The sequence below is a fragment of the Ursus maritimus genome, unplaced genomic scaffold, assembly GCF_017311325.1.
Source record: "Ursus maritimus isolate PB19 unplaced genomic scaffold, ASM1731132v1 scaffold_9, whole genome shotgun sequence".
Taxonomy (NCBI): domain Eukaryota; kingdom Metazoa; phylum Chordata; class Mammalia; order Carnivora; family Ursidae; genus Ursus; species Ursus maritimus.
In genome coordinates this window covers 40153713-40178034 of record NW_024427107.1, presented here as the reverse complement: position 1 = coordinate 40178034, position 24322 = coordinate 40153713, and the positions used below count along the sequence as shown (strand labels likewise).

The window sequence follows — 24322 nt, the reverse complement described above, 5'->3', positions numbered from 1 at the left end:
AGAATTCATTTATAAAATAAAAAAATTTAAAGGTGGCTTAAAAATGGAAAAATTTCTATACTTGTCTAGGAAGTAACAGTTTTTTAGATTTCACTTGTATTTACTTGATCCTTCACTCAGTTACTATTATGTTGATAATTTAACTTTAAAAAAAAAAATGAGGGGAACCTAGATAGTCTGAAGCAGCTGATTTTTAATATTATAGAATGTTTTTATGTCAGTACCTACTTAATAAATTTAGGTACTTTATTCGGTTCCATTATACATTTTTGGAAGGCTGTAATGCAGTGGTTCTCTACTTTGGCTGTATATTGGAATTACCTGGGTTTTTTGTTTTTGTGTTTTTAACCTGGGATGCTTTTAAAAAAAATACTGATACCTATCCTCATCCCAAACTAATTATTATTATTTTTTTAAAGATTTTATTTATTTATTCGACAGAGATAGAGACAGCCAGTGAGAGAGGGAACACAAGCAGGGGGAGTGGGAGAGGAAGAAGCAGGCTCATAGCAGAAGAGCCTGATGTGGGGCTCGATCCCAGATCGCCGGGATCACGCCCTGAGCCAAAGGCAGACGCTTAACCACTGTGCCACCCAGGCGCCCCCCAAACTAATTAAATCAGAATCTCTGGGGAGTTTGTTTTATACTTGATAACTTTTTGGGGGGAGTAAATTAAAACTAAACTTTGTGGTTTATTGAAACAATAATCTAGCATTTGGTTTTATTAAAACATAAAAGTTTAGAAAGACTTCTTCATGAACTGTGATGTTCAGTGTTTGAGCCTATATATTTATTCCTACTCTTTTGGCAGCCTGGAATATGATGAGAATACTTCTATCATCTTTAGACCCAACTCAAAGGTAATTGCAGAAATCAGTTTTCATCTTGTTCCTACAGTTTGTTTTCACTTTCATTGAAAATTTTGTTCTAAATGAACCAGTGATGCAGAATATCAGCCTATTTGGTTCTAGTGCTGCAGGTTAACATCATTTCTTGTCTGATTCCTCTTGTGTCTAGAAGCTATTTTAAAATGGAGCAAAGGCAATGTAATGTCATTGTCTACCCATAAAGCTCTTTCTTCCTCTAATTCTAATGTGAGTCAGGAAGAGGCCAGCATTTGTGCTTTCTCTTCTTTCCTTTAGGTGAGCAAGTTCAGAAGATGACAGGAAGGTAAATTGTTATTAGATACTACTGTGCCTTAAGTTTCTTAACAGATATGTATTTTATATCTCTTCCTTTCTTATCAAAAGTATGCCTTTTTTCTTGATTTACAAAATGCCATTCTGAAAGCATCTAGAAGAGCTAAATCACGGGCAATCAGAAATATAAAAATAACTGTGATCTAATATGGGACTACTCAGCCTGTTTGCTTTTTTGGTGGGGATGTAGGTATCTAATCCTCTACATTCTGTTTAGACCAAAAATTATCCTCCTTATCTCTTAATTTGTCTTCCAGTGGGGCTTCTGTTTAGAATCTGTTGATCCCTGGGGTAGTCTTTGAGCCTTTCTTCTGGCCCCCAGTTTCCCTTTACTGGAGTTTACTAGAGTTAGCAAGGAAAATAATAATTTCTTTCTTCCTTATGCCTTTAGAAGGGGCCCATTACTACTTATTACTTCATCTTTACTCAACATGGTAGAGTGGAAAGAGCTCAGAAGTTAGGGGCTTTGTTTTCTAGTTCAGATTCTTCTGCTGACACTCTGATTTTCTTACTTGTGGATGATATTCACTCCGGCTACCTTATAGTTATTGTGAAAATACGGCAATTAATGTAGATAAGTATTGAAAAACAAAAGAAAATATTGAGGATTGATGGCATTGATAAAGTCTTTGATCTTTTTATTTATTTTATTTTATTTTTTTTTAAAGATTTTTTTTATTTATTCGACAGAGATAGAGACAGCCAGCGAGAGAGGGAACACAAGCAGGAGGAGTGGGAGGGGAAGAAGCAGGCTCAAAGCAGAGGAGCCTGATGTGGGGCTCGATCCCATAACGCCAGGATCACGCCCTGAGCCGAAGGCAGACGCTTAACCGCTGTGCCACCCAGGCGCCCCAGTCTTTGATGTTTTTAGGAGAAAGTTTCTTTGCAAAAATACTTTAATACTTCTGGTTACCCTTAGTTTTTAAATACAATGTGGGTGTTTGAAATATACCTGCATGTATGAGTTGGGCATGTAAAAAGAATGCTGTACAATTTTATGGACTTCATAATTCTTTAGGGAGGGCACAGTTTGGGCCTTTGTGCACCGCAACCTCTAACTATTGGGGTTTAATTTATTAATTGGCAGTAACTCCCACTTAATTTTGTTCTCTCTCATTTTTATTCTCTTGATTGGGAATCTGGTTATGCTTTTTTGAACAGAGTTGACATCAGGTATCAGACAGGGGAGATGTAGTCTTGAGACAGGTTTAGGCAATTCTGGAGGGCCATTTGAAAGCTATGCCTTTGGGTAAATTTCCACCAATGTTGACCTTTGCAGTTTCAGCATACTTTTAAAGACTTCAGTTTAACCACAAAGTAATTTGATGTCAGTTTACTTTTGGCATATTAAAACATTAACTTGAAAGATATTTTCCCCCAACAAATTAGGTGAATACTGATGGTTTGGTGTTAAGAGGCTGGTATAATTGTCTGACACTGGCAATATATGGATCAGTGGATAGAGTGATAAGTCATGACAGAGACTCTCCACCTCCACCACCACCACCTCCACCTCCTCCCCAGCCACAGCCAAGTTTGAAAAGGAATCCAAAACATGGTGAGAATTTTAAATTTGTCTTTGTCAGTGACACTTATGTTTATTATAGTAGGAAAAGGTAATTCAAATAGCTCTTTCACCCTTTGAACCTTCCTTAAAACTTGAGAAGATATCATTGTTAGTCTCCCAATTCTTTCCTGTAGGAGTTTCTTTTTATGCTGAGTGGTTACATTTTATTTTCTTCCTCTAGTTTCCTAGAATGCTTTTTGAATTGACCTGAGGTTTTTTATTTAAAATATGTAAATGTAATCCAGTAGTTACTCATGGTTTAATATCAAAATTATCTCCGAAGAATTTGAGGAATAGGCAGTAAGTTTGGTATATATTCTTAGAATACTCATGTATTTTTTTTTTCAGGAGTGCATTTCAGATTTGGTTAGATGTCTAAATGCAGATTTTTTCCCCCATTTTTTTAAAGGATTTTAGTTATTTATTTATTTGAGAGAGAGAGAGAGAGAACATGGGCGGGGGTCAGATGGAGAAGCAGACTCCCTGCTGAGCAGGGAGCCCCGATGCGGAACTCAGCCCCGCGACTCCAGGATCATGACCTGAGCCGAAGGCAGTCACTCAACCAACTGAGCCACCCAGGCGCTCAGATTTTTCCCCATTTTTGAGAACCTTTTGCTCATTAACTGGAGGCGAGAAAAATAACTCTATTAAATTTCAGTGGCTTTCCTTCTATAAAGCAGGTAGCTGGACTTCTGTTTCCCAGGATCTCTTCTCCTTATTCCAGTATCGTTCACCATAAGCTGTTGAAATAAGGAGATTCAGGAATACATTTTGAAATTATAATTGAGGTAACTAGGGAAAAGTATTTTGCTTTACAATGAACATTTTATGAGCCAATAAAATGACCTCCTCTTAAGCATGATGTAATGTGGTGTGAGCTCTTTGTCTCTGATAGTCACACACTGTATTTTCATCTCTTTTCTTTTTTAAAGATTTACTTATTTATTTTAGAGAAGGGAGAGGGGCAGAGAGGGAGAAAGAATCTTTTTTTTTTTTAATTTAAATTCAGTTGATTAACATATAATGAGCTGAAACCAAGAGTCGGGATGCTCAACTGTCTGGGCCCAGGCCCCGGCGCCCGGCACCAGTTTCATCTCTTTTCTTAAATCTTACCTGCTCAGTAAAGTTAATCTTTCACTTTTCTTTTTTAAAGACTTACCCATTTATTTTAGAAAGAGAGAGTGAAAGCTTGGGGCAGAGGGTGAGATGGGGAGGGGGCAGAGGGAGAAAGAGAGGGAGATCCTGAGCAACTCCCTGCTGAGCATGGAGCCTTACAACATGGGGCTTGTTCTCAAGACCCATGAGATCATGACCTGAGCGAAAACCAAGAGTCGGAGGCTTAATCGACTGAGCTATCCAGATGCCCCATCACTTTTCTTTCCCTTTCTCTTTCTCTCTCTCTTTTTTCTTTTCTTCTCTTTTTCCTTCCTTCCTCCCTCCCTCCCTTCTTTTCCTCCTTCCCTTCCCTCCCACCCTCCCCTCTTTTCTCTTTCTTTCTTTCTTTTGATTTTATTTATTTGACAGACAGAGAGAGTACAAGCAGGGGCAGTGGCAGGGAGAGGGTCTTAATCACAGTGCCTAAATATATAGTGGCTACTCAAAATTTTTGTTTAATTTACTGACTTGTTTTAAATTGACACTTGTGCTCATACATTTTCTGTATATGAATGTATGTATGTTTTTAGTTTTTTATTTTGAAACAATTGTAGATCCATAGGAGGTTGCAAAGAACTGCATGAGGAAGTCCTATGCACTCTTTCCCCAGGTTCCCCCATTGATAACATCTTTTACAACTGTAGAACAATATCGAAACAAAATTCTCTAAGAGCTTGTTCAGATTTCGCCAATTGTACGTGCACTTGTGTGTGTGTGTGTGTGTCTGTGTAGCTGTATGCAGTTTTATGTTATATATAGCCTTTCATAATCAAGTATCTTGATTGTACCATCAAGTTATTCTGGTGTTATTCTTTAATAGCTACGTGCGTGCCACCCATCCCTAAGCTTTAGCAATCACTAATCTGTTCTCCAACTCTATAATTATATTATTTCATGAATATTACATAAATGGAATCAGGTAGTAGGTATCTTTTTGAGATTGGCTTTTTCCATTCATAATTTCTTTGAAGTTCATCCACTTTGTTGTGTGTATCAATAGTTCATTCTTTTTTATTGCTGAGTAGTATTACTTAGTATGGATATATCATGGTTTATTTAACTGTTCAACCCCTGAAGGACACTTAAGTAGTTTCCAGTTTTTGACTTTCGCAAATATTATTCAGCTGTTATGAACAGCTTTTTGTGTACATCTTCCTGAGGAAAGTAAGTCTTCATTTCTCTGGGATAATGCCCAGGAGTATATTTTAATATGTGGGAACTCACAAATTCTAACTTTTTTTTTTTTTTTAACATTTTAATGATTTTTTGTTATATTATGTTAGTCACCATACAGTACATCCCCAGTTTCCGATGTAAGGCTCGATGATTCATTAGTTGCTTATAACACCCAGTGCACCATGCAATACATGCCCTCCTTACTACCCATCACCAGCCTATCCCATTCCCCCACCCCCCTCGCCTCTGAAGCCCTCAGTTTGTTACTCAGAGTCCATAGTCTCTCATGCTTCATTCCCCCTTCTGATTACCCCCCCTTTCTTTATCCCTTTCTTCCCCTATCGATCATCCTAGTTCTTACGTTCCATAGATGAGAGAAATCATATGATAGTTGTCTTTCTCTGCTTGACTTATTTCACTTAGCATTATCTCCTCCAGTGCCATCCATGTTGTAGCAAATGTTGAGAACTTGTTCTTTCTGATAGCTGAGTACAAATTCTAACTTTTATAATATAAGTTAACTAGTAAAATTTGTTAGATTTTGGAAAGGAAAAGTTTATCAATAAATTCCGAAGATGAAAAACGCAAACAATTAACAGCATTTTTGTCATGCATTCATTTCACTTTGTTTTAATAATTTGAAAGTTCTTTTTTTGTCTCTATTAAAACTAGCTGATGGGGAGAAAGAAGATCAGTTTAATGGAAGCCCTCCAAGACCACAGCCAAGGGGACCAAGAACTCCTCCAGGACCACCTCCACCTGATGATGATGAAGATGATCCCATACCTTTGCCAGGTATGAATAAAATCAGCACACCCCCCACCTTGATTAGTGTTATAGTGCTTTTTGATTAAAGGAAGAAAATTAGATATAGGTAATCAAATCTTGATGAATGCCCCCCACCGTTTTCCTGTGCAGTGTTTCCTTGTGCTTTTCTGTTGGCAGGTGAACTTGTTTAAAAAAAAAAAATCAGTTCATTCATTTGAAGCTGTACCAACATTGCTTTGAAAATAAAGTGCTGTAGAGATATATACAGAAGAGTACCAGTTAAAAAAAAAGCGTTATGTATTGGGAGAGATAATAACCTGTGTACTTTTTAGCTGAAAAGAAAAGGGTTAGTTTCTGGTGTTAGAACATAAAATAGTGTACTTTACACAGTACATACTCTTAATATTTTTAAAAGCAGGTGATTCTACAGCTTTTTTAAAAAGGGTATTTATGAGCTAAATCATCCAAAGTGTCATTAAGTAGCTGTAGTATCCAGTCCTGCTACCTCATGGTATTTAAACCATTAAAATAATCTGTCTCTTAAATCTCAATTTTTCAGTGTCTGGTGATAAGGAAGAGGATGCTTCTCATAGAGAAGATTACTTTGAACCCATTTCTCCTGATCGGAATTCTGTTCCCCAGGAAGGGCAGTATTCTGATGAAGGAGAAGTAGAAGAAGAGCAGCAAGAAGAAGGAGAAGATGATGAAGATGATGTGGATGTAGAGGAAGAAGAGGATGAAGATGAGGATGATCGCCATACAGTAGACAGTATCCCTGAGGAGGAAGAAGAAGATGAAGAGGAAGAAGGTGAAGAGGATGAAGAAGGTGAAGGTGGGTTATATTTATTAGGACTTTTTGTTTTTAAGTACTAGGAACTAACTTGATGTAGCTTTGAGCAGTGCAAGAGAATTTAGAACAAAAAGATAAATGGCTTTCAAGAAACTCAAAGGATAGAATGTAGCTGGGCCTCAAGACTTGACTAGAACTGGGAACCCATTTTTTGTTTGCTTTATGTTTCTACTTTATTTTCTCTCTGTCAGCTAACTGTTGTTTCTCTGTTCACCCCACAGGTTTAATCTCCTCTTTTTAACCAACCAGCCTAATCTACCCGGCTGTATCTCAGTCTTATTTGCATTTTCCTGGGAGAAAGGTTGTTTGGCTTACTACAGTATCAGTTGCTCCTTGGTACCATCAGTTTTGGCTAGGGAAGCAAGATCATGTAGCAAATACCTGATGATTAGAGATTTGGTGGGCTGTTTTTGGAGTAAGGAGTGGTGCTATAAGCTGGATGGAATTCCTAAAGATGTCTGCCATCTAGATACTCTAGCAAAATGCTATATTTTTAGAAATTCAGGGAAAAAAATTCAACTATACAGGGTTGTATGATAGCATGATGCAGTACTCTGATTAGGCTTTACTTTTCTTTGAAAGCGAAAAGTGAGAGATATTCAAACTAATTGACTCTTTATTTGTCCAAGAAATAGCATGTAATGTTAAAGCATTTATGTAAAATGACAGACAAACTGCCTTATTTTTTTCTAAAATAGTGAAGGTAAGGATGATTTTACATGAGAGTAGATTTTGGTATCACAGGGGCCCCTTTATGGACTAGAAATAGTTAGGTTATTGAGTGATACTTTTTTAGCCTCCCCCATTTCCAGAGTAGCAAATAATACTTTTTGTACTTACTGTATTTGGCAAATAGTAGTTAGATTTCAGGCAGGCTTTTTCTTAATCATTTTTGTAGAAAAGATGAGAGAAAGAGGCTGGTTTATTTGGTCTTTAATAGAAGATATCTGGCTTAACCCGGAGTCAGGCCTCTGTAAGCCCTTATCTTTTCAGATATCATAAGTATATGGCTAAGGCTAACTTGTTTTGAGCAAAAGAATGTCAAAAGATGGCTGATGCTGGAGAACATTTCCTTTTCTTACATAAACTGTTACTACTCATGCCAATTTTCCCACAGCCAGGCAATAGCAGTATTAAAAAGTAAAACCATATTTTCTCTCTAATCTTATTTTTTTTGAAATAGAGGAAAAAGTTGCACATGTATAATGATAAGAAAGCTCTGTTTTGGCCCAGCTGAGCATTTTCAGTGATCAACTTTTCCATAAAAATAAAATGCAGACCTAAGAAACTGTGTGATAGGTAAACGAAGAGAAATGAAAATTCAGGAATATGAAATTAATGTTTAAAAAGAACTTAAAGTGTTTTCACTGAAAATATTTGGTTTAGTTTTGTGATTATGGCATTATTAGTTAAATTTAATCTTTCCCTTCAATTTTTTTTTCATCTTAAAAATACTTAAAAATGCTCTCATGAGGCTAAGGTTAATTTCTTCCCTTTTGAGAGAGGTATTTTTGTTACTTTATGACATTTCTAATTTTATTTCTGTAGCAGAGTTAGTTGTAAAGTTGAACAGATAGAAGACTTTGCTTATGAAGTTTCTCATTAATTCTATTAGAAATTTAAAAATGTTGGTAATTGTCAGTAAGATGTTGGGGCAGAAGTTAATTTTGTTGAAAAATCATTAATTCTTATTTTTTTGCCATACTACTAAATAAAATATATTTTTTTGATTAGGTAGATTTTTTTTCATTAAACGACAGTGATGTAATATTTAAATATTATTCAAACTGATTTTCAGGGGATGATGGTTATGAACAAATTTCCAGTGATGAAGATGGAATTGCTGACTTGGAACGTGAAACCTTTAAGTATCCGAACTTTGATGTTGAATACACTCCTGAAGACTTAGCTTCAGTTCCTCCTATGACATATGATCCATATGACAGGGAGCTTGTACCACTTTTATACTTCAGCTGTCCCTACAAGACTACTTTTGAAATTGAAATCAGTAGAATGAAGGATCAAGGTCCAGATAAAGAAAATTCAGGGGCAGTAGAAGCTTCAGTGAAGTTAACTGAACTGTTAGATTTGTATCGGGAAGATAGAGGTGCAAAATGGGTAACAGCTTTAGAAGAAATTCCAAGTTTAATAATAAAAGGATTAAGTTATTTGCAGTTGAAAAACACAAAACAAGACTCTCTTGGCCAGTTGGTAGACTGGACCATGCAAGCTTTAAATTTACAAGTAGCTCTTCGCCAGCCCATTGCCTTAAATGTCCGACAACTCAAAGCTGGGACCAAATTAGTGTCCTCACTAGCAGAATGTGGGGCTCAAGGAGTCATGGGATTGTTACAAGCAGGAGTAATCAATGGATTATTTGAGCTCCTATTTGCTGATCATGTCTCATCTTCCCTTAAGTTAAATGCTTTTAAAGCTTTGGACAGTGTGATTAGTATGACAGAAGGAATGGAAGCTTTTTTAAGAGGTAGGCAGAACGAGAAAAGTGGCTATCAAAAACTTCTGGAGCTCATACTTTTAGATCAGACTGTGAGAGTTGTCACTGCTGGTTCAGCTATTCTTCAGAAGTGCCATTTCTATGAAATCTTGTCAGAAATTAAAAGACTTGGTGACCATTTAGCAGAGAAGACTTCATCTGTTCCTAACCACAGTGAACCTGATCATGACACAGATACTGGACTTGAGAGAACAAACCCAGAATATGAAAATGAGGTAGAGGCTTCAATGGATATGGATCTTTTGGAATCCTCAAATATAAGTGAAGGGGAAATAGAAAAGCTTATTAACCTCCTAGAAGAAGTTTTCCATTTAATGGAAACTGCACCTCATACAATGATCCAGCCGCCTGTTAAGTCTTTCCCAACAATGGCACGTATTACTGGACCTCCAGAAAGGGATGATCCATACCCTGTTCTCTTTAGGTAAGACATTTTTGGTTTGGGAAAATATATTTCACAGATCACTGCAGGCAATTTTATGTGGTTGATTTTGTTTTTTTAAATTTGTAAGCAGTGCATATCTGTGTAAGGATATTCTATATTTCAAAATAGATAGTAGTGAAACTGAGAGTATACTACTGTGGGAAAGCTATATTTTAGTTAGCACTTAAAGTAGTAATAGCGATTTAAGTTAAAGAGAGTGATAAGCACATCTATGAGCAAGAATAAATGAGGAATTGTAGAGTTGTTTCTGGGAAGGTGGTGTGGTACAAAAGGATGGCCCAGGAAGGAGAGAGCTTTTCTGTGTGAACCTGTTTGTACTTTATCTCTCTTACATTGCAAGTTAAATTTATATTTTACTAATTTAATTTTACAGACCTGCTTAAATATCTTTAAGGTTCCGTTAACCACTTATTTATGCTCTCTAACTCTATTTGTTGTTGTTGTTGTTGTTGTTGTTTTAAGTAGACTCCATGTTCAATATGGGGGTTGAACTCGCAGCCCTGAGGTCAAGAGTTGTATGCTCTACTGACTGAGCCAGCCTGGTGCCCCTATCTGACTCTGTTTGTTGGTACAGTTTTGCCATTATTATGGTCAGCTCCCACAGTAGACTTTTAAATTTTGTTTTAATTTTTGATACTTTTTTTGCATTTTGCCTGTATATACTTTTCTAGCTAATGGGAAAATGGCATTTTTATTATGCTATTCCTTATTTCTGTGATTAATTTTTGCCTTGATTGGGGCATACTGCATTAACAGAAAATGGGGTACTTGTCCATTCTAAAATCTGTACCTATCCATTCCTGTTTTTAGCTGAACTATTAGATCTTGCCTTAGTTTCTTTTGGGAACAAAAGATGGTAATGGTAGAGCAAGGTCTGGTAGGAGATGAAGTCAAGAGTACAAGTATAGGGGTTTGGCTTTGAACAGAAGAAAAGAAATCTTATGTGTGTACAGATTTGTTTTATGGAGACAGTAAAGGAGCCAAAGCACTTTGCACTGATCACTTCATTTTTAGTAAGGTAAGAGGCGAGGTCATAAACTGAGGATAACTGAGGGTAGTGACTCTAAGGAACGGAGTAATGCTTTCAGGCACTGAAGGGAAACTGGTAATTAAAGGGTTATTAAGTATTTTCTCCTCCGTAACTGGAGAAGGTACATTTAGGTATCAGACTTGAGGAAATAAAGGGCCTTGAATGCTGTGCTAAGGAATTTGGTTTTTATTTTTATTTTATTTTTTAAATTTAATTAAAAAATGTTTTTTAAAGATTTTATTTACTTATTTGACACAGAGAGAGAGAACACAAGTAGGGAGAGCGGCAGGCAGAGGGAGAGGGTGAGGGAGATGCAGGGTTCCTGCTGAGCAGGGAGCCTGACATGGGGCTTGATCCCAGGACACCAGAATCATGACCTGAGCCGAAGGCAGACTCTCAACCAATTGAGCCACTCAGGTGCCCCTATTTTATTTTTATTTTTTAAAAAGATTTTATTTATTTCCAGAGACCGTACAAGCCCCAGGGGAATGGCAGGCAGCGGGAGAAGCAGGTTCCCTACTAGGCAAGGACCCTGATGTGGGACTCGATCCTATGACCTTGAGATCATGACCTGAGCTGAAGGCAGACACTTAACCGACTGAGCCACCCAGGCATCCCTGGATTTTGTTTTTAGAATGTGGGAAAATCTTGACTATTTCGGAGTAGTAGATGTGATAGGATCAAAGTAGTATTCTAAGATTATATGTTGTAAGATGTATTGCAATGAAAAAGAAATTGGAGTTATTAATGATAACTAAATGAGCCAGTCTAGATTGTACTATGTTAAGTACATGATATAGTGGCACTTACAGGGAATTGTGCTAATATTGAGAGCTTGTGAAAAAGCAGTTACTAGGACTTGGCAACTGGACCTAATAGCTAAGAGAAAGTGAGAAGGATCTAAAGATGTTTTGAGGTTTCTACCTAGGGTAACTATTGGAACTGGGGTTTTATTGACAAAAACTGGCAAATTAAGGAGGGGCAGTGAATTTTGAAAGGAGAAATAATTTTTCATTTTGGAAGGATTAGTTTGAAGTGATAATTAGGCCCTAATGTCCTCTGAGTAGAGGACAAGATCCAAGATCACTCTCAGGATTTGCCAGTGGGACTCACAGGACTCAGCACTGTACTCACGACTATGATTTATTACAGCAAAAGGATATAGGGCACAATCAGGAAAGGAAAAGGGTACATGGGGAGAAACTTGAGGAAACCAGTCAGGTGCTTCCAGAGTCCTTTTCTAGTAGAGTCACGTAGGACCTGCTTAATTCCCCCAGTGAGAAATTGTGACAATGTGTGTGAAATGTTGCATACTGAGGAAGCTCATTAGAATCTAAACACCCAAGCTTATTATTGGATGATAGCCCCATAGGCCCCCAATATCTACTGTGTAACAGAATCCCAGCCTCTTAGAAGGAAAGCAGGTGTTCAGTGTAAACCATATTGTTTGCATGAACACTGCAGGCACAGTGAGCATTCTTATCAGTTGGGTGATGGGAACTCTCCCCAAATCCAGGTTCCCAGATGCTAACTAAGGGCCTGCCTTGTAAGAAGTCGTTCTTAAGAATATAAGTAGTTTGAGGCCTGCAGTGTTAACTATTTTCTGAACACTCCACAAGGTGGTTAAAGATATTCTTTGAGCATAGTAGTTATGGGTTTTTGTCTTCTTGAGGGTTCTGTTTGCCTTCATAATCAAGAAGTTACTGGGGGTGTTTATTATCCTAAACTAGAAGCCTGAGTTTAAGGAGTAATGTGAGAGGCAGTTATATACTCTGTGATTCCAAATATAGGACATTCTGAAAAAGGCAAAACTATGGAGACAGTAAAAAGACCAGTGATTGCCGGGGTTAGGGTGAGGGAGAGGAACAAATATATGGAGCACAGTATTTTTAGGACAGTGAAAATACTCTTGTAGCATTTGTGTCTATTTTGGGGTCTTGAGTAAGTTCACATTTTTTCTAAAACGATGTATGGCAAAAAATGGTTTTTGGGTTTAATAAAAGTGCTATGTATGGTAGTATTAACTCTTCAAATACTAAAAATTGGTAATTTGGATCTGTTTTCTCTATAGGTATTAATTCGGATATACTGCCTATAGTAAATATGAATAAACTGTATGTTTTTTATAGGATATGCACTATATTTTCCCAAGGTTAATTCAGATATACTGGTGCACCATGAGTAGAGAAGGACCATGGTGAAAAAGGAACATTTGATAAGTGGTCTGGAAAGAAGACCCAGAATTTAAAAGTCAAGGTTGATTCTGGAAAGAGAAGAATTGTCAATGGTTGTATGTCAGATATCCGTTGAATGTTAGCTAGGAAAAAAGCCTCACATAACTTTCACTTTTATTTGACACAGTGGAGAGAAGACTTGTTGCCACATTATGTTTTTAGTTAAAGTAGTGTATTGCTAAGGATAAGGATTATGGCCATTGAAATTTTTACGCCTCTCCTACCTAACGAATACTGAGTAAATGAAGAATGTTTTGCACTGACTTCACATGTATCAATTTTTCTACAGGTATCTTCATAGTCATCATTTCTTGGAGCTGGTTACCTTGCTTCTGTCAATTCCAGTAACAAGTGCCCACCCTGGTGTGCTGCAAGCCACAAAAGATGTTTTAAAGTTTCTTGCACAGTCACAGAAGGGTCTTCTTTTTTTTATGTCGGAATATGAAGCAACAAATTTGTTGATCCGAGCTCTGTGTCACCTTTATGATCAAGACGAAGAGGAGGGTCTTCAATCTGATGGTGTTATTGACGATGCATTTGCCTTGTGGCTACAGGACTCAACACAGACACTGCAGTGTATTACAGAACTGTTCAGCCATTTTCAGCGTTGCACAGCCAGTGAAGAAACTGACCATTCAGATCTCTTGGGAACCCTTCACAATCTTTATTTGATTACTTTTAATCCTGTGGGAAGATCAGCTGTGGGCCATGTTTTCAGTCTTGAGAAAAATCTCCAAAGTCTTATTACTCTAATGGAGTACTATTCCAAAGAAGCCTTAGGGTAATTTTCTTTTTACTCCTTAAATTTTCTGTTATACTGGAAAACTACATCAGTTAAGGGCTAGTTTCTTTAAAGAAGGTATTGCTTTGAAAGTAAAGATTATTATAATTATTTTTTGACATAATACGTAATTTGTTAAGGATTAGAATGATAGAAATTTCTAAAATATAAGATGTGTTTGTAAGGCGAAAAAGTGGATGTTTTAGCAGCTTCCTCCAGTTTTCCCTTGGTGTTGACAAAATTACAACTATAGTAACTTTTGCTAATTTGTATGTAGGGGAATCCTAAGGCACCAGAATATATACTAGCAGAGTAATGAGGACTGTCTTGCTGTCTTGAATTTTCCCTTGCCTTTAAACTATGGTGCTCTGGTTTCAGAAGTACTTTGACTGAATAGGGGCAGGGGATTTAGAATGATACTAGTTTTCAAGAGCTGCCCAGTAGGGCAGAGGATTGATTTTAGAGTCTGAGGAGATAAACATGCTCTTCCTGGCTCCTGTCATACGAAGCGTTGACATCCAGGTAACTGGCCTCACAACAGGGTCTTGGTATGACTCCTTGAGTGACAGTTCTTTTTGGGGGGACTATGAAAGGCAGTGGCTTCCATACATAGCTCTACCTCAGCAGTTTTAAGGTAAAAGACAGTGATGATGGCAGTAGATTGATTCATCACACTTATTTCTGCTTACCCAGGGTGAACATTTTAAAGGAGACCATTGAAATATACTTCCAAATCCTTCATTGCTGATGAAGTATACTTGTTAATATTTCGTTGTTGTTCTTCTGATCTTTCTTAATAGAACTTCACTTTCCATTGTGATGCATATGCTTTGTTTATATATACTTTTAAGTAGTGTTTTCAAGTGAATTGGAGGTGAACTTTAAAATCCGATTTCTTTTCTTTGGGGAGTTAGTCAAGTTTCATTATAAAATTCCTTGGTTTCTTTAAAACCAAATAGAAAAAAATGTTTAAAATTATTCCTGGAAAAATTGTTTTCATACCAAAAACTTTAAAACCTTATTTTGTTTCAGTGATTCCAAGTCTAAGAAGTCAGTAGCTTATAATTATGCATGCATACTTATTTTGGTGGTGGTTCAGTCTTCCAGTGATGTCCAAATGCTAGAACAGCATGCAGCATCTCTCTTGAAGCTTTGTAAAGCAGATGAAAATAATGCTAAATTGCAAGGTATGGTACTTGAAGTTATTTAAGCATTTATGATATGTGAAGGAAAAAGCCTTTGAATATCTGTAATTAGTACTTTATCATGTTTTGATAATATACATAGTAATACTCTGTTACTTCTTGAAAGTACCCTTTATGAAAGTATTTTATATGGTGTTCTTAAAAAGATTTTTAGGAAATTGTCACAAGTACCTTTTCCTGGAAAATCATGGTAATTGGTGGTTAGTTGAAGTTCCTAATCAAAATGGAAGTAGCTTGAAGATGAACTCAAATACTCAGGTTGTTTTTTTTTTTTAAGATTTTAAAATGATTTTTAAGTAATCTCTGCACCCACGTGTGGCTTGAATTTAAAACCATGAGATTAAGAGTCACATGCTTCACCGACTGAGCTAGCCAGGTACCCCAAACTTTTTATTTTTTTTAAGTAGGCTCCACGCCCAGCATGGAGCCCAAGGCAGGGCTTGAACTCACCGCCCTGAGATCAAGAGTCGGACCTTAACCGACTGAGCCACCCAGGCACCCCTTCTGAAGTTCAGTTTTGTGTATAGTTTGTGTATGTGTGTGTTGTCTATATATATTTCCGAGTATAACACTATTCTGAGTACAATTTAGAAATCCATTTGTCATTAATTAACATACATGTGCTGTCCTCAAAAGCAAAGGATAATGAATATGAATGTTATTTTCTAAAGTATATATATCTATGTTGAATGAAGTTTATGGCAAACCTTATGTGGGCAGTCCTGAAAAATTGAAGGTATCTAATCACAGTTTTTTAAAATTTTGTTTTGGTTTCTTTCTGACCATACCAAGTAGAAAATTTGATAACATTGAGTAAATATTGTAAATAGTATGTGGACTTTTTTCTATTTCTTTTTCTTTTATTTTTTTGAGAGAGAATGTTAAATGGAGGTTGGTGGGGGAGGGACAGAAGAAGAGGGAAAGAATCTTAAGTAGACTCCTTGCTGAGCGCAGAGCTGGAAGAGGGGCTCGATTTCATGACCCCGAGATCCTGACCTGAGCCAAAATCAAGAGTTGAATGTTTAACCAACTGAGCCACCCATGCCCCCCTGACTTTTTTTTTTTAATCTTAAATTTTATGTTTGATACCACCAGTAAAAGTATGGGTTAGTAAACTCAACTTCTCATATAGGAAATAGGTTTTTATCCCTGTAGTGTGCCTTTATAAAAGGAGGGCACACAACATCTTCAAAGGTATTATTGATGCTTTATTACTTATTCTGGGTGATGGGTACACATATTTGTTTTATTATTGTTCCTTATATCTTTCACTTGAGTGATACATGCTGAAAGAGTTAATTTAAAAATGCATAGGAAAACTACTCAGATATACATGGTTGTAGTCCTCATGGAGAAGTGTAGAACCAAGGAGAGACAGGACTACTATTTTCAGTTTCCTTTAATTATTCCTAAAAAGTGTCTGGAACTGGCATATCACTTTTAACATTAGAATGCTTTTCTTCAAATAGTTTTGGTGATAAAATATGGGTGTCATAGCATGCTTTCTTTCTTTTTTTTTTTTTTTTAATTTTTATTTATTTATTCAACAGAGATAGAGACAGCCAGTGAGAGAGGGAACACAAGCAGGGGGAGTGGGAGAGGAAGAAGCAGGCTCCTAGCTGAGGAGCCTGATGTGGGGCTCGATCCCATAACGCCGGGATCACGCCCTGAGCCGAAGGCAGATGCTTAACCGCTGTGCCACCCAGGCGCCCCCATAGCATACTTTCTAGGAGAGTTTTTGTTCTTTTCTACGTTATTCCACTCAGTTGTTTTTGTTTTTGTTTTTTTGAAGTATAATTGACACACAATGTACGTTAGTTTCAGTTGTACAACATAGGGATTCCCCAACTCTATATGTACAGCATAATAATTCCACAGTGCTATACAGTTATGCTGTGCTCACCAAAGTATAGCTACCATGTCACATTATAATGCTGTTATACCATTGACTATATTCCCTATGCTCTACCTTTCATCCCCATGACTTATTCATTCTATAACTGGAAGCCTTTACCTCCTACTCCCCTTCACCATTTTGCTCATCCTTCCATACCCCTCCACTCTGGCAACTACCAGTTCTCTGTATATTTATGGATCTGTTTCTGCTTTTTTTGTTTGTTCATTTTTTCTTGTAGAGTTTTTAATTCAGTTGTGGTAAATGGTATATTTCATTTGTGATTGTTTTATAAGCAGAGTTTATTGTTATTATTTTGGGATGATAATGATTACTTTTAATTTTATAAAGGCAAATTAGGAAATGGGCAAAATTTAAAATTCATGTTAAGAGAAATGTCACTCAGCAAATATCCCTCTTATGGGATTGATCCTGTTAGAAATTAATACAATTTTTGCATGATCTTTTGGGGGTGTGGGAGGGAGGTGGCAGTAGCATTAGGTGAATAAACACTATTTTATTATGTTAGTTTATTAGGAGTCAGTTTTACAAATTTTTTTTAATGTTGTAAGTTGAAGGTCCTGTTTAAGCATGTAAACACTTAAGTTTTCAGAAACCAAGTAACTAAGAACGGTCACTTCTTATTTCTAAGCCTGTATGTAGCTGTTTATATTTCACGTTAAAGTTTGTTTAGAGAATTAGACATAAGTTTATCCTTGTATGAGGTTTAGATTATTGAAGTCAATATGAATGTGTTAATGTTCTTCTTTGGAAAAGAATACCTTTACTTCCTTTGTTATAAAGACTTTTATTTTAAAATATGATATGAATGATGTTTTTGTTTTTAAGAACTTGGCAAGTGGCTTGAACCTCTGAAAAACCTTAGATTTGAAATTAACTGCATCCCAAACCTAATTGAATATGTTAAACAGGTAAGTAAAACTAAAAGTGCCTTGATTTTTTTTTTTTAAAGATGATTTATTTGTTTTATTTTAGAGAACGCGCTCACATGAGCAAGGGGAAGGGAGAGGGAGAGAAGCAGACTCCCCACTGAGCAGGGAGCCTGATGTGGGGCTCCATCTCACAAACATGAGGTCATGACCTGACCTGAAACCAAGTCAGATGCTTAACTAAATGAGCCACCAAAGTGCCCCTAAAAGTGCCTTCATTTTATGGAACTATATGGTTCCAAATATAGTAATATTGTTTTAAGTCATTTATGTAGATAATGCAGTAATTGTTAAGTGTACTTGATTGATATGCTAGACTTTGGTACAGATTGGTACGTGTATGTAGATGGGTGTGTGACTATGTATATGTGAACACGCTTGCGCACAACCCTGTGTACTGTACTACTTTCCACTACCAGATTCTGTCCTATTTTTTTTCTCAAATTAGAGTAATACCACCTATCATTTTGATGATCTTTACAAAGGCATTTTAAAGTTAAATGCCCTGATAATTTAAAATATAATTGTTTCAGTTAAACTTTAGTGAAAAAGAACTTCCTTCAAAATTTTTAGGTGGAAACCAACAAGAGTCAATTCTAGATAATTACAGTGGAAACTAGTTCTAAATTTGTTAATTTGGGATGGTCACATCTACAAATAAAATATTCATAAAAGTTGAAAATCCTGTATCATAATAGTACATTTGAAAAATTCATGTATAATTCAAGTAATTAGTAATGTAAAAATTCATTGAAACTGTTGCATTGTTAATTAGTTTTAAAAGTGTAGGATAGGAAGGACTAAAGGTGGTCATAGATGTATAAAAAATTTTAAGCTAGAAAGACGGAATTGGACCTTGAATTATTTCCTCCTCCATTTAACAGATGAGCTGTATTTGCGTGTGCGTGTGTGTGTGTGTGTGTGTGTGTGTAAAACATCTTGATTTTGGAGTTGAAATGTGTATTATTAAAATAGCAACCAAATACTTACTGTTTGGGTTTATGTACTTCAGATTTTTCTTTACTAAGTTGTCTGCCCTTATGTTCTCTTTTTACTCCATCTTTCCTAAGAGTACTTTTACCTCCTGTGGTGCCATCATATTCTTCTGTGTTCCTTACTCTGTGACTCACATGTCATCTAGAGCTTCTCATGTATTCAGTCTTTTATTTGGCAGAAGTACACTAGATTCTGTAAATTTAGATGGTCATGTGTTCAGGGTACTTGTGCATGGTCAGGAGAATGTATATGGTGTCCAATAAAGTTTATATACTGGGGTAAAAGTTTTTAACCACTAAGAAATTTAGCTCTAGAAATTTAAATTACATGCTGTAATTAAAAGAATTTTGATTTTTATGTAAATCCTTATCCATTAATTAGAGTTAATAACAAGAGATTCTCATTCCAAGATATACCAAAAACAGTTGATCTGAGATTAAAACCTCTCTCTGTGCTCCATGCGGCTTTATGTAGTTTGTTGAATTATTGTGGAAAGGCAGCAAGGAAGAAATTAGAAAAAATGTATAGGGGAAAGGAATTTTCTTATTTTTCTTCTTAAGTTTCTCCTCTGAGGGTTAGCAGCTGAAATAGTAACATTTTAAAATATTATTTCTTCAGAGTTTTTTCAAAATCATCTATGCTGCTCTGTGGAAACTACAAAAACAAAGAAACTTAAACAACTATTTGTTGTTAGGAAACAGCATGGGCAGGTGTTAATGACATAGGCAACTGTATTTCTTTTTCCTTTAACCATGCCCTAACTGGTCATCACAGCTAGATTCCTGTGGTATCTGCATTGAAGTGTATGTTATGTAGTACTAAAACATTCCCTGTTGCTTCCCCAGTTTTGAAAGAGGTTTAGTACAGGGTTTTGTAAAATTGCTTCATTTTTGGGTGGGAGGGTATATAGAAANNNTGTATGAAAAAAATTATTTTAAATTTTTAACACAGGGGGTCACATTCATTTTTGTATGTTACTTTCATTTTAATCTGTACTTTTTAATATATTTGAACTTTGCAATTATTTTTATAAAAAAACCTTTATAAAAACTTCATTAGCTTTATTCATGTTTTAAATTTACTTAAGAAACTTAAAATGGTGTAAGTACTTAACACGATACTCATATTTTTAACTAATGTCTTCTTGAAATTTTTTTCTTGACTCATATCCAGGCACCAAGAAATTAAACTTTCTGTTCATTTTTATTTTTAAAGAATATCGATAATTTGATGACTCCAGAAGGAGTTGGCCTTACCACTGCCTTGCGTGTTCTCTGTAATGTGGCATGTCCACCACCTCCTGTTGAAGGTAATATGGCTATTATACTTAAAAAACTCTTCTTAAAGCCAAGTACAAATGCTATTTATTAAACAAAATATTCAAAAATCTTAACTGATTATTAACATGTAAGTAATTAGTTTTTTTTCCCCCCTTATCCTATATAAAGGTCAACAGAAAGACCTGAAATGGAATCTTGCCGTTATTCAGCTTTTTTCTGCTGAAGGAATGGACACCTTTATTCGGGTTCTACAAAAATTGAACAGTATTCTGACTCAGCCTTGGAGGCTCCATGTCAACATGGGGACTACCCTTCACAGAGTTACTACCATTTCAATGGCTCGCTGCACACTCACTCTTCTTAAAACTATGTTAACGGAACTCCTGAGAGGTGGATCCTTTGAGTTTAAGGACATGCGTGTTCCTTCAGCACTTGTGACTTTACACATGCTCCTGTGCTCTATCCCTCTCTCAGGTCGTTTGGATAGTGATGAACAGAAAATTCAAAATGATATCATTGATATCTTACTGACTTTTACACAAGGAGTTAATGAAAAACTCACAATCTCAGAAGAGACTCTGGCCAATAATACTTGGTCTTTAATGTTAAAAGAAGTTCTTTCTTCAATCTTGAAGGTTCCTGAAGGATTTTTTTCTGGACTCATACTACTTTCAGAGCTGCTGCCTCTACCATTGCCCATGCAAACAACTCAGGTATCACTTCCATATAACATGCATCTTATAAATGACTGCAGTAACACTTTAAAAAAAGCCAGTGATTTTGTTATTAAAAAAAAAACTGACAACCCTCAACCCTTAAAAAAGACATAAAATAACTGGATGAGGGTGAGATAAAACTGAAGCAAGTTGGTCATTAAAGAAATATGGAGGCAACATTTTAAATAAATTTTTGTTAATGTGAATTTTATTATGCTGTTCTGTATACTTGTACTTTTGTTATTTTTAAATCCTTCTTTTCCCTTTATCATGTGTTAGAATTTGCCATTAACTAGGTTGATTCACCAATGGACTCTGCTCTACTGACTGCTAACCCGAGAACGATAAGATTTTCTAGATGCATTGAATTCAAGCAAATGTTTAATTGTGTAATAGAAAAATGTTTTAAGCATGTAGTAAAGATGTTCTTTTCATAACAGTTCTTCCTGAACAGTTTTTGTGACTATAAATAAATATTAAAAAAATCTATGTACACACACAATATACTTTTTTAACAGGTTATTGAGCCACATGATATATCAGTGGCACTCAACACCCGAAAATTGTGGAGCATGCACCTTCATGTTCAAGCAAAGTTGCTCCAAGAAATAGTTCGCTCTTTCTCTGGCACAACCTGCCAGCCCATTCAACATATGTTACGGCGTATTTGTGTTCAATTGTGTGACCTTGCCTCACCAACTGCACTTCTGATTATGAGAACTGTGTTGGATTTGATTGTAGAAGACTTGCAAAGGTATTTTCATTTTGCATTAAAAATTTTTTCCTCAAGTTATTCTTGACACATACATTTTTTTCACTTAGAATTTGAAAACCAGGGTTAGAATGCTCAGATAATATATATTACATATAAATATATACATATACATGTATGTGTGTGTATATGAATATATGTAGATTATTTTTAATTAGAAAACTATTTCATGTGCAAGATACCTTGAAAGTCTTGATTTTGGGTGTTTGAAAGGTGAACTATAAAATACTCTGATTTTAAAAAAAGATACTGAAATCTGAATTTATAAAATTTAATAGTAATTGTAAAATTCCAGAGAAGTCGTCATATCCAAGGAATGAAGTGTTTTATACAAGATTTGTATATCATGATATGTGTTGAAAAATAAATATTAGTTAAATAATGCCCTAAAATTAAGAATTTTGTTTACTAAATGTATTGATTTTATTTCAGCACTTCAGAAGATAAAGAAAAACAGTATACTAGCCAAACCACCAGGTTGCTTGCTCTTCTTGATGCTCTGGCTTCACACAAAGCTTGTAAATTAGCTATTTTGCATCTAATTAATGGAACTATTAAAGGTGACGAAAGATATGCAGAGATATTCCAGGACCTGTTAGCTTTGGTGCGGTCTCCTGGAGACAGTGTTATTCACCAACAGTGTGTTGAATATATCACATCCATTTTGCAGTCTCTCTGTGATCAGGTATTTATGGTTATTTTATAAATTCTGTGTGTTTGTGTGTGGTTTAAAATCTTCTCTTGATATAAATCTTGGCTGTGAACAAAGAGATCTCATTTGTTTTATGAATCCTGTTGTTTAGGGAAATCAGTTTGACTAGTGAACCAACAGTAAAATGGTTTCGTCCTTCATAGCTTTCTTTGGGTTTGTACTTCACAGGTTTCTCTGAAGTCTCTTTTTCTTTATGAGATTGCATCCTTGGATAGTTACTTCATGTGCCACTGAATTCTTTGGGGTTGGTTATATCTAGTATTTTCATTTTCCTTCCACTTATACACAGATTCATTCTTGAATTTTATAGCTTTGTGATTGGTTGAATTAATAATATCATGTTCTCTTGTTAGGACAATTTTTGAAGGTATCAGAGACTACTACAGTTTTAGTGTGTTTCAGAGTACTCTGCTTCCAGATGTTGACTTAAAGTAGTAGTATCTCTGCTTGTCTATATTATTGGCTTCCAGTTTATAATTCCATCAGTTAATGGTAATTGTTTTGACTTTTAAAGCCCATTGTGATTGAGATCTTTGAAGATTTTTTTTTTTTTTAAGATTTTATTTATTTTAGAGAGAAAGTACACACACAAGTGGGGAGAGGGGCAGGGGAGTGAGTGGGGGGGGAGGGACAGGTAAAGAGAGAGAATCTCAAGCAGACTCTGGGCCAAGCATGGAGCCCGATATGGGGTCAACGCGGGGCTTGATCCCACAACCCAAGATCATCACCTGAGCTACCAAGAGTAGCCCAACCGACTGAGCCACCCAGGTGCCCAAGATCTTTGAAGATTTCTGTATATATTCGTACTTTCACTTATCATAATGCTCTTGCTATCTCATTATCAGATGTGGTTTTTTTCAGGCAGAATATTTTTAATAGGATCCCATGTTGAAAGGTTATCTTTTTTCAGCTGACAAAAATCCAGTTTGGTTACATTTAACACTTAAGAAGGAGCATATTTGGTGTGACTTGTTTTCACAAAAAGAGGATCTGGTTGAAAATAGTTTGCGACCTGGTAGAAAGGATATTTGAAGTCCTTATTAAGACCTTAAAATGTCCTTTTGACTGGTGTTTGTTATATAATCCACGTCAGGTTTTATGACTAATCTGAATGATACTATGGCACCCTAGCTACCCTGTTCACATAAACTTCATTCTTGGCCTCATCTTATATATTTTCCTTCTAATTCAAACTTTGTTTTATAGCTTTAACCCATGTTGAATCTTAGTTTGCAGTATATTGAAGTATTTAAAGGTGATGAGATATACCCCAAAAATATTTCTGTAAAATCTACTTTATTTACTTCTATAAAAAGAGTGGTGGGAATTTTTATTGTTGGTTAAACTTGCTTGAGCATTGGAAAACTTGAATTTTAAAAGTGTATAAAAACTAGAGGAAAATAGTTAGAAGACTGCCTAAATGTTTATTTGCTCCATCCATTTCTTTCTGTGATGTTTTAAATTCCAATATGGATATGTTTATTTATTTTAATTGATAGCACAAGCAGGGGGAGCAGCAGGCAGATGGAGAAGGAGAAGCAGGCTTCCTGCAGTGCTTGATCCCAGGACCCTGGGATCATGACCCAAGCTGAAGGCAGAAGCTTAACCAACTGAGCCACCCAGGCAGCCCAATATGGATATGTTTATTAACATTTAGTTCACTGAGGGGCACCTGGGTGGCTCAGTGGGTTAAGCATCCACCTCTTGGTCTTGGTTCAGGTCATGATCTCAGGGTCATGAGTTCAAGCTCCGCCACCCCCTTCCAATCTGGCTCTGTGNNNNCAGCAGGGAGTCTGCTTGGGATTCTTCTTCCTCTCCCTCTGCCCTGCCCCCCTCCCCCCGCCACTGCTCACATGTGCATTTGCTCGCTCTCTCTTTCAAATAAATAAAGTCTTTTTAAAAATTTTTATTTCACTGAATGATTTCTTTATAAATTAAAAAACTATCCAAATGAATCAATAATACAATGATTTAAAATATTTTAGTACCAAAAGTAGTTCACTTAACCATTTGAAGATAAAAACTACACTCAGTGTGATGCAGAAGGAAAAATTTTGGGGGGCACCGGGCTGGCTCA

The 24322-nt window shown here is 36.1% G+C and overlaps 1 protein-coding gene across 2 annotated transcripts in view; it reads left to right on the top strand.

The window, feature by feature from the left end:
* Positions 1 to 24322, top strand: part of VIRMA (vir like m6A methyltransferase associated) — a 61166-nt gene that overhangs the window by 14152 nt on the left and 22692 nt on the right. For both annotated transcript variants that reach the window (XM_008689151.2, XM_008689150.2), the window contains exons 4-15: positions 812 to 860; positions 2589 to 2757; positions 5770 to 5892; positions 6425 to 6697; positions 8514 to 9654; positions 13229 to 13720; positions 14753 to 14907; positions 17669 to 17751; positions 19981 to 20074; positions 20214 to 20758; positions 21280 to 21515; positions 21966 to 22218. In XM_008689151.2, coding sequence (XP_008687373.1) covers positions 812 to 860; positions 2589 to 2757; positions 5770 to 5892; positions 6425 to 6697; positions 8514 to 9654; positions 13229 to 13720; positions 14753 to 14907; positions 17669 to 17751; positions 19981 to 20074; positions 20214 to 20758; positions 21280 to 21515; positions 21966 to 22218 — 3613 coding nt within the window. The remainder of the gene's footprint in view (positions 1 to 811; positions 861 to 2588; positions 2758 to 5769; positions 5893 to 6424; positions 6698 to 8513; positions 9655 to 13228; positions 13721 to 14752; positions 14908 to 17668; positions 17752 to 19980; positions 20075 to 20213; positions 20759 to 21279; positions 21516 to 21965; positions 22219 to 24322) is intronic.